This window comes from Diachasmimorpha longicaudata, chromosome 15 (assembly GCF_034640455.1).
Source record: "Diachasmimorpha longicaudata isolate KC_UGA_2023 chromosome 15, iyDiaLong2, whole genome shotgun sequence".
Classification (NCBI taxonomy): Eukaryota; Metazoa; Arthropoda; class Insecta; order Hymenoptera; family Braconidae; genus Diachasmimorpha; species Diachasmimorpha longicaudata.
In genome coordinates this window covers 20,811-34,838 of record NC_087239.1, presented here as the reverse complement: position 1 = coordinate 34,838, position 14,028 = coordinate 20,811, and the positions used below count along the sequence as shown (strand labels likewise).

Here is a 14,028-nt window from a genome sequence, read left to right as displayed (position 1 = left end):
AAAAGAGAATCAAAACAGAAATTAGTATATTTCGATACAAGTGCGACGGGGCAGCAACGAGTGTGAAGTTGGCGGCCCGAGGCGAAGCGGAGGGCTGCCAATCACACGAGTTAAACCACTCCCTTGCACGTGTATCCGAACTATACTTTTTGTTAGTGATGTTACGTTCAGCGAGTGGCCAACTGTGCCATTTTTCGTTTACTGGTAAACGAAAAGGTACTTTTTAACACGGGCTGAATATAACAGCAGTAACAAACATGTTATATACAATAAATGACAAACTGATGTTTTTTTGTCTCTAAATGAGAGCTTTGTATTGGTTCCGCTTTAATTCCCCAATTCGTTGAGGTGAAACTGCCTTACGGAGGGGTTGAGAATTTTCATGTGGGAGGTAAATTGGAATCGTATGAGGGGAAATGGCGCGGCTACGTGATAGGGCCACGGGCAAAAGGGGAGAGTGGGTCCCTGCAGTGGCAGCATTCTGGTGTAGGCTATAGCAGGTGGAAGTCGATGGGAGGTAAATGGGAAAGTAATAAGTACAAAAGCTGATCTTTCTCTATTTCTTTACGAAACAAAATCATGTGCACGTGCTACGCCATCGGACATCCGATATTTAATTGTGACAATGACCAAAACAATGGAAATGAGGCGTCCATTTCGGTCTTATTGTGACAGTGATTCAACATGTTCGAAATCGATTTCCTTTCATCTTTGTACGATATGTGATTGAACGTGCCTGCTGTAGATGCGCGCTTATGCGAATTTACCTTCTCATCTCGTCACGTATAGTGATCCTTAGTATGAATCTTACGGGCCTTACCCTTAGCCTCACTCAAAATTCCGAAATATTTCAACATCCCTTTAACTTTTTCCTCTTTGCCATGGGGCGATTGAGTGCAGTGTCTCAGTTTAAAAAATCATATAGTTACGCTATTCTCATAGTTATTCATATATTTACTCCTGTCACCTCAAGTACAACTTATACACCAGCAATAAACTGACAGAATTGTAATTCGTATTTTGTACCACTCACATACTCTCTGTCGGAGGCATGCCGATTTATTAATAGCATGGCATTTATGAAAAATGAAATTATGAATTTGTTTCAGTATCCAAAGCTGAAATTTCAGGCAATGCAGAGTTATATATTAAGAGCGGCAGCGACATAAACCTCACTTGCACAGTACTTCAAACACCTGAGCCACCGTCCTTCATTTACTGGTAAGTTTCATTGGTTGTGTCAAATGAGCTGCAAAGTTCAAGAATTAGCTATCACGAAATTTGTTCTTGATGAAATTGAAGGGGACAACGATTTTCCTCAGTCTATACCTATATATTTTGTATCATGTAGAAAAATTTAACTTGGGAAATTCAGAATAAAAAATAATATTCTTAAAGGTACAGAGGTGACCACGTTATTAACTACAGTCAACGTGGTGGTATAAGTGTTGTAACAGAGAAGCAAACCAGGACTTCCCGTCTGTTGATTTCACGAGCGCTCCCAGCTGATTCTGGGAATTATACTTGTGCTCCTTCGACAGCTGAATCTGCCAGTGTTCTGGTCCACGTGCTAAACGGTGAGTGATTTTTTACGATAGTTTATTCGAAGCTCATCAAAATCTCTCCATTTATATACTTTAATAAAATTTTCAGTTGACGACACATAATGCAACTGATAATTGCATGGAATTATCGCATATAATACCACAAGAGCTCCGAAATTATCGGATATTTCCCGATAGGTTCGTTGCAAACAAATGAACGTGTCAAGTTTTCCAGTTTAAAAATCACGAGCGCGAAGCGCGAGTGATTTTTCTGGAAAACTTGACGAGCTTATTTGTTTGTAGGGAATCTTGAGGGAAATATCAGATAATTTCGAAGTTCGAGTGGTATTCGGGGGATTATTTTTTGCATCCAAATCTTGGCCGATAGAATTGCACCATGAGACATAATTTTCAACGAATTGCCATTAATCTGTCAGATACAATTGAGGGTTACTTCAACATTTGTTTTTTTTTATATATATCAACATGCAAAATTTCCAGTGAAATTTCCAAGAATATCCGCTGAAATACCGTGTTGACTATACAAAATAACGTCGAATGGTGCAATCCTATTGGCCAAGATTTGGATGGGAAAAATAATCGACATGATTTTATGAAATGTTGTGCACACAAATGGAAAAACAATACCGAACACTGATAGAGCCTTTCATTTGTTTCCAACGCAATTCATGATATATTACTTAGTGAATGTTTGGGGACAATAGACACTAACCTATAACTAAAATCCATTTGTTTATAATAACTAAGTCAGTCTATCAGTTTCTAATATTTCCAATATAGAATAATCCAGTTTTTTATGGCATTCTGTGTCAATTACCTCTAAATAATGTCGTCACAATATGTATATCTATCTTTCACGTTTCCACGTCTACTTTAGCTGCTGCTCACCTTCTCCTTCTCCTCTTCAGGTTTCTTGCTGTTCTCCTTTCCTTGGATTTTTCGCCAACCCCGAGAACTGCAAAACAACGTCCTGTGAATAAATCCTTCAGCTACGTTCTATCTCGTCTATCTTTTCTTCCTATCCCGAGAGCGCGGTAGCCTGAGGGGATAAATCAGACGAGATATTGTCCCATGCAAATCCCAACCAGGTGCTGGTCTCGGATACGCTCGGGATGCCTCTCTTGCCAGCACATATATTACTATGCATATGCAATCTATAAATAGTACTATGTTTTTGTTTATTCTTGCTATACCACTTGATGCGTAAAATTTCCATACATTTATAGTTGACGATTCCGCATAAAGATTGTATTTTTGATAAACTCCAACTTGAGGACCTACCAGAGTAGAGCAACTCAAACTAGAGATTCTATTTCAGGCGGTAATATTGTTTTTCGATAGTTTACGAATCACATTAGCTATCTGTCTCAACTAAGGGGACTAAATATTTCGATTCTTCCTTAGAATGAATTACGTATTCCGTCTTATTACACACTCCACTCTCTGAATTCTCAAGTATACACATGTATACGAACAGCTCATAGAAGATAAGCTGTCTCATTGCTCACTCAATTTAGGGAGTCGCGATTTATCCCTAATTTTCAAATGTTTGACCACTTACATTCTGGTTAATTTTTTTTCCTACCACACCTTCATTAGTGCTCTGGGTAAGATTGTTTTTCAACAGCCATGCCCGGAAAGCTTGTACTTTGATCTCTTATGAACAGGAGGAAATGGATACTTTCCGCCTGCTCTCCAGACAGCTAAATAAAAACTTTCCTTTGAAGCCGTATTAAAAATTAACATACGCACCTTGAGCGAGACAATATGATTTACAGCCCTTGGTGCATAATGTACTATTTCACCATTTATATGTATACTATTTCACTCATTTCGTTATTTCTCGGCGTTTAAATCTCACAATATGTTCCACTGAGTGTTCAAATTGTTTCAACTGTACCCTTTCTTCACGGAATAATTATCATTATCAAGATTTTCGCTGATAGATTCAGAAATTTATTGATTCACTTAACTAAGTCCTGAAGTTATCGCGTAACGTACCTAAGACTTTTGGGTGCAGGAACTTCAGATTACAAATCTTTATTGTATAACTTTATTGCTCTCCTTGGCTATTTTCCTACAGCATTTGATGAAAGCTTCCGGGAAAGGGAAAGAGAAGGAGAGGTTTAGTTGGTAGTACAAGTACATATTCGTTTAATAATCTGTTTGATATCTTGGGAGATTTGATTTTTGTTCCGTATCCTTCGTCGAATATTTGTATGTTGATCTTTTTTATTCTTCAAATAATTGTATCATGCTGTACTTCAGATTATGCCACAGTCAACTAAAGATAATAAATAATAATTAGGGATTTCTTACACAAATATCTGATGTACATCCCTATTGTTTTTTTTTTTTTTAATAAAAAATGGAAACAAACTAGTTTATAAGTGACATTAATGAGCCTTGAAGAGTTCCGAGCTGCCTCAAGAACGAATAATTAAAGATAAACCAAGGACTGACGGAGACATCCGTGCGATAATGTGCAAATCAACGCTCGTATTTTCTCCGAGAGAAATGGCAACAATCAAGATCCTGGAAAACACCAATCAGCTAGTACACGTAACTCGGCGCTCTGTGATACTTACTAGCACACGAAACTCAGGACTTGTTATAGTACCCGCACCCCACTTTTAGAGGGGTTTCACCACAACTTGGTGTACCTTTTTCGCTACTTCTCTCAGTAAACACGATATCCTATCGGAGCCACTTCCGACGTGGAAATATAAAGTCGTGTTATTGTCGTGAAGAATATACTCAAAGTGCCTACACCTACTTCCTCGTCACGCCTGGATATCGGCTATCACGTTTCGAATTACGAGATGGAAACATTGGTATCGATACCTAATCCCCAGAAGTTCAGTTTATATAAGAAAATCAATTGCGGTGTTTGAAAATGGAATAGGACTATTAACTTGTCACATTGATTCTTTACTGCTTTTGTAATCAGGCAAATCCTTTATATTCACTAAAACATGGTGTGCACAGAGAGACAAATTCTTTAAAAATTATATGCCTGTTCCGTAATCTTCCAGTCAAAACAATATTCAATAAAAATTACGGAACAGTAACCCATTTCTTTACTGAACGTTCCATACTTGTCTTTGAACATAATGAACTGTTGCCTGAAAGTTGATTAAAAAAGTGCATAACTGTTTTGTAATATTTACCGAATATTGTTTTAACTGGCAGATTACGAAACGGGCACGTAATTTCTTAAGAATTTTTCTCTCCGTGTGTTATACTGGCGTGGATTAAAGTCAGCTTACACGGAATTGGGATATGTGCAGACGAGATGATATAGTTTACAACAATATTAATATTAGATGAGATTGAATTTGTAATGGATTACTGTTGGATCAAAAAGGCCAGATAATAAGAATATTGATGCAAGTAATTGTATCGTTTTAGTAAATTTAAAGATCATCGAAAAATTCCACAAAATTTGTATAAAATTCAATCACCTTTGGAATTTTAATTTTTTCGTCAGTTTAATTATCGATTTAATTACGAATTCGGTTTTTCAATGACAGAAATGTTGAAAAATTAGGACTCAAGATATAAGTGTGATGTGGAGATGAGGAGTATGAAGTTGGCAGCTCGGAACTAACCCAAGTATCGGAAGTATACTTTTTGTTTGTGACGTTACGTCAAGCGAGCGGCAAACTGTGCCATTTTTCGGTTACTAGTAAATGGAACGGCTCTTTTCGGCACGACCTGAACAAAAAATACTAGGATTTCTAACGAAAACTTATGGTCTCTCATATTTAGTCTATCGCAAACCTTCTTTTGAAACGTCTTTCACAACAAATGTTTATAGTCACTGATTCCACATGCATTTCAAATCTATTTAGACTGAAATATTATCTTCGCAATGAAACATCCGACAAATTGAAAAAACATGAAAAAAGGACACTATTGTAAATATGAAAGACAACAAGCTTTTCTCCTGCATTTCAACCAACTCCAGGACTAACAGCCTTGCACTGGTTTTTTTTTTTTTTTCATGATACATTCAGGCAGTATCTCTCCACGCTTTTGGCTTTCATCACTCTTAAGATAAATACTATGACACAGTTTCAGGTTCTCAAAAGCTAGCACATATAGTGCTTGTCAGAGGTTCGAGTACGTAAACATTTTGCGAACTTACAACGTCAGTATTATCATAAAATATCACCAGGAATGTTACAGCATTTAAAGTGATTTCGTAGAATCATACCCGGACATTTGCAATTCTCAATGATTGTCCACTGTGTTACTGGAACCAAAATCCGTACTATTGTGACGGCTCATTTAGCCGGGCGAGGTACTACGACCCACGAATCATAAAAAATCATACATCTCTGTCAATAGTCCGGGAGTGCTCATATTTTCGTTAGATTATGCAGGATTAAAGCAGTGAATGATCTAAGCCATAGCATCACATAAAGAATATAATTAATACTCTCTGGCCTCGAGTGAACTATTCTGCGCTAGTATTTCATTCTATCATTATTTTATTGTCACCGAGAAATACGCATGCGCCGAAATTTCAGCTACGAAATTTCTATAAAAGTGGCGTGATTTTTTTCTTGAATTTTTTCCCCCCGTGGCAAGAAGTTCAATGTATGGAGAATTTCATGATTTAAATATTTCTTCAATTTTATGAAAATTATCAGATATTGTCACATGGCAATGACAACACCATCACATTTTTGGATGTTTGACACTTCTCCGCCAATGGTAACAATATTCTACAGATATTCATCAATGATGATCATTGATTCGTCCCTGAGTCATTCAGAATATTTGCTAATTGATTGAAATAATACTTCAAATTCATGATAAACCATTGTGGTCTATCAGAATAATTATCCTTGCATTGTCGTTTGGATTATCATGCCTTTATTCTCCGAATATAAGGTAATTCTAGGATGTTCCTTTTTAGATAATTCTCTTTTTTTTTAATGTTAAATTATATCACAAGTTACACACCAAATAATCTCAGCGTTTATAGAAAATTTGACAAAGCGTATTAATCAGGTTAATTAATTCAACACTTGGCCAGATAAATTCATTTATATTTCAACTATTTTTATCATGTGAAATTTTGAAGCACTAAAATCCGAGATCGCAGGGGTGGTAGGGTTTGTATATACAGCTTGTACTATCCGGGCGTATTCTCCAGCAATAAACTCTTCAGTCGCCGTCGTTTCACCATATCCTGGGTGAATGCAGTTGTGCACTCGCCTTTTTCACTATCGCTCGTGTGCGTTAACCCCCTCGTTTTACCTTCTTCCTTTCACCTCTCTCCCTCGGTTTACCCCCTTGAAAAATGACTGTTTCTTGCAGGAGTATCCGCCTACCCTCCCTTCCTCACTCTCCACAACCGGCTAGAATTCGCCGAACTGCTCGCTATAAATTAGACCAGTCGCCAGGACTCGCTGCATCCAGAAGAGAATAAGCAATGAAAAGAATAGTAAAAAAAAACAACCCTATATATTTTATTGTTGCAACTACAACACAGCCACTGTTTCTGTTGTAGTCAAGCCAGTGAGTCGTAATTTTTTTCCCAGCCTCATTCAGTATTTCGCTTTTATTCTGTTCTGTTAACTGAAATTCATTAAACAATAAAGAATGACTGAACAATCTTCATTCTGATTCCAGGTGAACATCCAGCAGCAATGCAACATGGTAATTCGAGTAACAGCGGTGCAGCGACGCGAACATTGGCATTACTATTGCTGTTTCTACATGCCGGATCGTTTGCAAGGTGACTGATCGATTATGAACAGTAAGCACTTTTCCAACTGAGTCACTGAGCGGACCGTGATTGCCTGCCCTCCTCTAAACAATTTCCATATATATATATATATATATCTTCCCCCTCGCTCCAACTATTTTCCAACTCTTATACCTGACTGATTAATTCACGGGATTATCTATAGTACCCCATTTTCGATAACGAAATTAGTGAATTATTAGAGTTGCTGTGAAAGTGAGATTCATTTGGAGGACAGTGCGCGGTTACTCTTGCCCGAAGCGCATTATCTATGGATATCAATGTGCGTATAGTTGAAGGATAATAACTCAATTAATATCCTTGAGTAAGACTTTTCGCGGTACATCTGGTGTCATTGCAATCTCTGGCTACAATAACACCTATTCATATATTCATATCACATTCTTGATCTTCTATATAATGGTAAAGGTGTTGAGGGGTGGAATATCTCTGATAAATGTGCACAACTCGATTCAATCTCAAGTTTAATTGTATTGTTTTTCTCATAATAATAGCACTTTGTATAGAGGCCCTCATTATTGAAAAATAATCTAGTTAGAATACATGTACGACGGGATATGGTAACTCGTGTCATTGACAGCCCTTAGGTTCGCCTCGAACCGTTGACTTCATATTCATTACCACCTAGTGGCATATGTTTCAGAGCTACGTTTTCCGTAAGTACTATTATATTGAGCTACAACTGTGATTTATCCATTTCCATAAAGGTTATAGCACAAACCAAAGACGAGTGATGTAATCTCAAGAATCAATCAATACTTTTTTTACGAGTTTTCACGTGAAGCGTGCCTGAACAATTATTTTTTCGGACACGGTGACGAAATAATTATTTTTATGAAAAGTAGATGAGAATGAATATGAGTACAATTTAATCAAGAAAGTGAAGAATGGCATACATCAATCATCATTTGTCACTGAGATTTTTCCAATATCTAAGATGATCCGTAGTCACTTCATTCGTCATAGTCATTCCCGAAGGATCGATTGTCATGGGGCTCGACAGCTCTCACGGATGAGTTTATATGGTGCTATTAAGCATGACAATGAATATGACGTGTGATGAGAAAATGGAGAATTATTTCAGCTCACCGATTTCTATCATATTGTTCTATATTTGCCATCTCTTTTCACCTCTTTTAACCACCAATTATGATTGATGTTTGTCCTTGTCTCTGGTGTCATTCTTTTATCTCGTGGTTTTTCGTCCAGATGTAACTTGTTATATTTTATATACATATATTTTCATTGTTCCGTACGCGCTGAAAACGTTGATATAGTCATTTATTATTCAATGGCCTTAGGTTTTACGATCGTTTCCATTTCGTATATTATACAGAAAGAAGTTTTGAGCTTTTCAAGCTAAGGTTATATAGTTAGGCATATTTTTGTTGTTTCCTTCCGATCATAACTCGTCGTACCTTTTACTGTATGGCATAGAGCGTTTAATTGTAATTCTTTTCATTTAACCAAAATTTTATGATGGACGAGCTATTCGACAAGTTACGAGAATTAATGGCCCCTGATCATCCGTTGTCGTTATAGAGAGAAAATTCGATTTTCATGTATTAACTTCATCATTTTGTCGACAAATTGATCTTTGCACACAATAGTCAGCCCTCATAAAAAAGTACAAATGAAAAGTACGGGGCTGAAAAATGTCAAATCAATTATGATAAGTGACTAAATCGAGTTTGCAATGGCTAGAGACTTTAACACCAAACTCTACCAAACTAGGTGTACTATTGTACAGTTGCTGACCTGACCAATAAAAGAACCGAGAAATATAGAAGAAGAAGAATGAATCCCAGACACTAAACGTTGATTCATTAAAAAATGTAATCACTGAGTTTTGAATGCTAGTGAATAGAAATGTGAACATACCAGGTGCGTTTGTCGTGAATATTCATTTGGCGATGAACGCCGTAACGAGAGTGAGACTGAGTCCGTTAGTGCTTATCCTTTGATGCTTGTGGTTTGCGAGGGAGTTTACCCCAATGGTTCTCTCTTAATCCCACACGTTCAACTAACGTATTAATGATCTGCTGACATTGCCTCCTACCGTCCCTCCCACTCCTCTTTACTCCTACCGTTCCTTCCCCCACCACTGTTCCACATATCTACATATATATGTATATTAGAATTGGTAAGTTGTAATTAATAGAAATGTGGCTTTGATAATGTGAACTATAATATAATATTGGGTTTATACTTTGTATGATTAGTTCATTGATAACAAAAATATTTTTCTATAGTCTAGATATATTTTTTACCCATGATTTCATTGAACTTTTAAAAATTATATTAGTTTTGGAAATACATGTATATCCGTGAATGGCTTTATCATTGATAAAGTTGTAAGTTTACATGGATATGTCTACTACTAACGTGTCTCTATTACTGTACATTTTTTAAACATTTTTTATGGTCATGGCGTAACTTAATTATTATTCATCTAGAATCGAAATAACAACGCATGTTCATTTTACTTCATTGACAACAGTATCATCGTATACAAGTACCCCTTATGTCTTATACTGCAGGCACACAAATTGGTTTTACTTTTAGCCATAATAATCAACTGATGGAGTATATTGCCCCACAACAGTAATGATCCCTCAAAATTGTAAATAATTTCTAATTAAACAGAAGAAGGTTTTTAAAATTTTTTAAAATATATCATTTCGCCGACAATTATAGAATATCCTAAAGTACCCTCAGATAAACACCGCCTAGATTTTTTTCCTAAACTACCCACAATAATGAAACCATAGACGTATCCACGTAAAAAAAATGTTATGCTGTGTCTCCAGTCAATTAGTAATAGAATCATACCTTTTAACTATACAGTTGATTTTTTTTCATTCCATGCAATAACATACTGAGCATACCGATTTTTTTTTTCTCAAGTTTTATAAATTTGGAGAAAACTAAACACTAATCATAACCGATCACATATTGAATTTTTTTTTGGCACATTCATGGGATTAAGCTTGATAAAACGCAATTTAATATCTTCTGGGTAAATCACGATTTTCAGGCCCAATACCGTGAAATAGTGTATCTTATGCCACGATAAAAGTATCATCTGATCTATATGGCTATGATATTCGCTTGTGTTTTCAATTATAAAGCCACAGTCACCGCCTGATACTTTCATCACCTAATGACATAATATACTATTTCATGTGTAAATATTCTGCAATCTGTAGATGCAAAATATAGAGGTTGTACACCGATAGAAAGGTGGGCTGCTTTAGTTGCAGTTACGGATGTTTCTTACGCATGACCTTAACTCGGTAAATACTAACGAATCGTCGTAATAATGGAGAAGCTCCGTTAACATCAGCTCAACATTTCTATCAGTGTACATATTATCATGTATGGAGAAATTAGCCTACGATTATATTTCTTTTATCCAAGATTCGCCTCAGGCTGATGTTGGTGTTTTTTGATTGTTTTACACGTGAGAAGGTTAAAGGATAAGAAAATCGCAGAACATGAAAGATTAAAATAGTAAACAAATGTATGTATTTGGCATTGAAAACAACACATTCAGGAATGTCGTAAATATTTTTCTCTGAAGGAAAAAAAAGTCCATAGAAAATAGTCTTTTAATGCCACGAATGAATGTAACAAGATACTGAAAAAATGAACGAAAAACAAAATGCGACAACAATGGAGAAAATAAACATATAAATGGGAAGATGAATGTTTTACTAAGAGGAAAATCGCGTGACACGCTGACCTCATTGTGAATATAAATATATAGTGTATCTTTTAAGTATCCTATTTATAAACGTGATACCAACATACTGGCTGGAGTTTCACATGTGTATAACCGCATCCAAGGAAAATCACACAGTACATGTACACGATTATCGGTAAATCGATCCAATCTGAGCTTCATAGTATGTCACCGTATTTCCCTCATGTCTCTTCTCTGACGAACCCTGTAGAAATATTCAGAGAAGCGACACCTTCGTCACGAACAGTAGTGGATGGCATGCTCATTGCATCTTGGCCGACTCATGTGTGGGAAGAAACAGTCGTGTTTTATTATTATTATTCTTTTAATGTATGGCATATGATCAAAATTCCAGGGGAAAGTTATCATAAAAATGAGAAAAAATCATGGATCACCGACTCATTTTTGAGTTTTTAGCGTGTTATTATTGTAATTTGGTTTCATTAGACAGAAAAGACAGTAAAATGACTAATTAATTCGTCTTTCTTATGATTTAAGCGGGGGCTATATGGCCAATGAGAAAAAATTCGGAAGAATCAAGGAATATTTATCAAAAAAATACCCCGCAGAAGTTTGCCCATGTTTTATGCTGCCATAATGGAAGAAAAACCAATTATAGAGACGTTAATACATCACTGTAGAAACGTTGCTTACATTCCAATGCAGATCACTAGGGTATTTGCCGCGAAAAAAAAATTACATTTTATTAGACCATTCACGCTCTTAAGTGTCTGGTGCAATCTGTAACGTGAAATTAAAGAAGAATAAGTGAACAAAATGGATGATGCCATAAGATAAGGAATGAGCGATAGCATTATGTCAATAAAAATGAGTGTATGAAAATAAATTGTTAGTTAGAAAATAATAATAAGTATTATCATGTAGCAAATATAAAAAGTATATCAACATCGTGGAATGTTGAATTATACAATATTGTGAATGTATATATAACAAGATATACTGATTTTGTTGGATCCAGTTGTATCAGAATTCGTAAACCAAGTAAAAAGACCCTAAAATATTGAGTATTTGTCGGACAAAAAGGGAATATTAATTTAACTTATTAATTCATATCCCCTCCACATCCTGATAAGGTTGATTTGAGTTTGTAACGACAGAGTAGTCTGGTATTGAGGAATAATTTTCAGATATTATTATGAAGAATACCTCATTCGTTGAAAAAACTGGACAAACATACCGTATAGATAAATTTTCACAGCACTCTGTAGTTATACCTAGAGATGTACATCATTATTGATGATGGCAGATTACTTTTCCTTTCAGTCGGTTCAAACCGTTGTCGATTCATGACTTTTTGTATGTAGATTGTGCTCAGTGGAAGAATATACATATACCATTCATACCTAGCAAAACTTTTTTACGGAAAAAATTTGAATTTGATTAAAAACGAATAATTTAATGATCAGTCGAAATGGATTATTTTATCCAACGATCGCATAATAATTTGGCATTATCATGTACTGTTTTCATATACATTCTCATTAATTGGTAGCAAAATTCTTGCCGAAGAGTATCTTAGTGGATTCACTCTCGTTTTGCATTCTATTTTGAAGTTAACATTGAAGCGTGGGGGGATGCTCTATCAAGGCCTTGCCAACTTCGCTGATGTTGGTCGTAGTGGTAGAAAATTTTTATATATGCTTCACGTCGAAACATAAAGGTAAGTTGAAATTGTAGGCCGATATTTAGAGGGTGATGAATACATTTGAAGCGTTTCCGTTTCGAAAGCATAAGATCTGCCGTATAGTATACTAAAACAAATGGCATTACTTTCGGTTGAAATGCAATGCTGATGAATTACCCCGAAATAAAAATTCCATATAAATCCCTGGATGAAAATGAACTGATTTCGCAATTTCGGCTCTTGACAACCTTGTGATAACAGAACTGTTCACCGATATAGTTAGCTATAATAATCTGAGAATTAATCCAAAACCACCAATTTTGGCCAGCGAATTCATGTCTCTGGTGTCTGTTAATAGAGATATTGAAAATTCTAAAACTAATGGTTCGATTTTAATGTCTCACTCGACGACGTTATACTTCTCATTTGAATGAATCATTAGGATTTTAAGGCCTGCCAAATATAAATCATCTCTATCCTGTGAAGTGGGTTAAACAACACTGTTGAGTAATTTGTAAATGGTAGTTCAAAATATTGTAGGTAAGTCATGTTATCTAGACAATCACTCTACAGTCACATTCGATACGGCAAAGCTGCTAATTTGGCGCTTTCGCATTGAATTCAATCAAGTGGTTACGGTTAACGAGCCACCTAAATGGCATTCGGGTAACGCACGGGATACCAGAGAATATAACCAAGACCAAAAAGTGAAACCTTGCTGGAGTTGATCCATGCTTGTAACCAGTTCATTTATTCACTTTTTCTCGATTTCTGATAGGATTACTCATGATCTCTGTCTCTTTCTCTCTCTCTCTCTCTCTCGCTCTCTCCTGTCACACATTTGAGAGGTCAATCTCGCTATAAGGATTACAACCATCCTTTTGTCCTCATGTAATAGCCCCACCCTCATTCGCCCCTCTCACTACAATCAACTCTCCTTGTAATCCAACAAAGCACTAAGGCATTGATTATATCCCGGGAAACTCGCGGCGCAAGCAAATAAGCATACAAGCAAGGGATTATCAATCGCTTGCAACTCACTCCACTGGCGCTCACTTGCCAATTAGCAGATCGTGATAGCATTGTCAACGTTAGCAATAATTGTAACAATAGTTACTGATACTTGTTCATACTCCAATGACAGTATTTTCCGTTTTGAAATTCCTTCTTCAACCACTTTCATGTGAAGCTCAGAATTGATAATAATTGGACTGATGGTCTAAGATGCCTGGCGAATTAATTCATTTGATTACATTATGCCAGTGTGGAGTGATGGTCTGTAGAAATTTGT

General features: G+C 36.1%; 1 protein-coding gene and 1 long non-coding RNA gene across 16 annotated transcripts in view; one reads left to right on the top strand and one right to left on the bottom strand.

Annotated features, from left to right (window-relative positions):
• Positions 1-12,146, top strand: part of LOC135169819 (T-lymphocyte activation antigen CD86-like) — a 40,541-nt gene extending 28,395 nt beyond the window's left edge. For 12 of the 14 annotated variants that reach the window (XM_064135152.1, XM_064135150.1, XM_064135144.1 and 9 more), the window contains 3 exons: positions 1,110-1,221; positions 1,399-1,577; positions 7,212-12,146. In XM_064135152.1, coding sequence (XP_063991222.1) covers positions 1,110-1,221; positions 1,399-1,577; positions 7,212-7,321 — 401 coding nt within the window. In that variant the 3' untranslated portion in view covers positions 7,322-12,146. Of the gene's footprint in view, positions 1-1,109; positions 1,222-1,398; positions 1,578-2,473; positions 2,611-7,211 lie in introns of those variants that run through there. The other 2 variants (XM_064135146.1, XM_064135149.1) reach the window with 2 other exon arrangements.
• On the bottom strand, positions 918-9,359 carry LOC135169822 (uncharacterized). Of its 2 annotated transcripts, none has more exons than XR_010300255.1 (3): positions 9,229-9,359; positions 2,383-2,520; positions 918-1,249 (listed from the first exon to the last, which is right to left on the bottom strand). It is a non-coding gene; the product is annotated as an uncharacterized LOC135169822 (long non-coding RNA). The 2 variants fall into 2 exon arrangements; XR_010300254.1 differs by having other exon boundaries at positions 920-1,249; positions 2,383-6,988; positions 9,229-9,358.
• Positions 12,147-14,028: the final 1,882 nt, after the last annotated feature.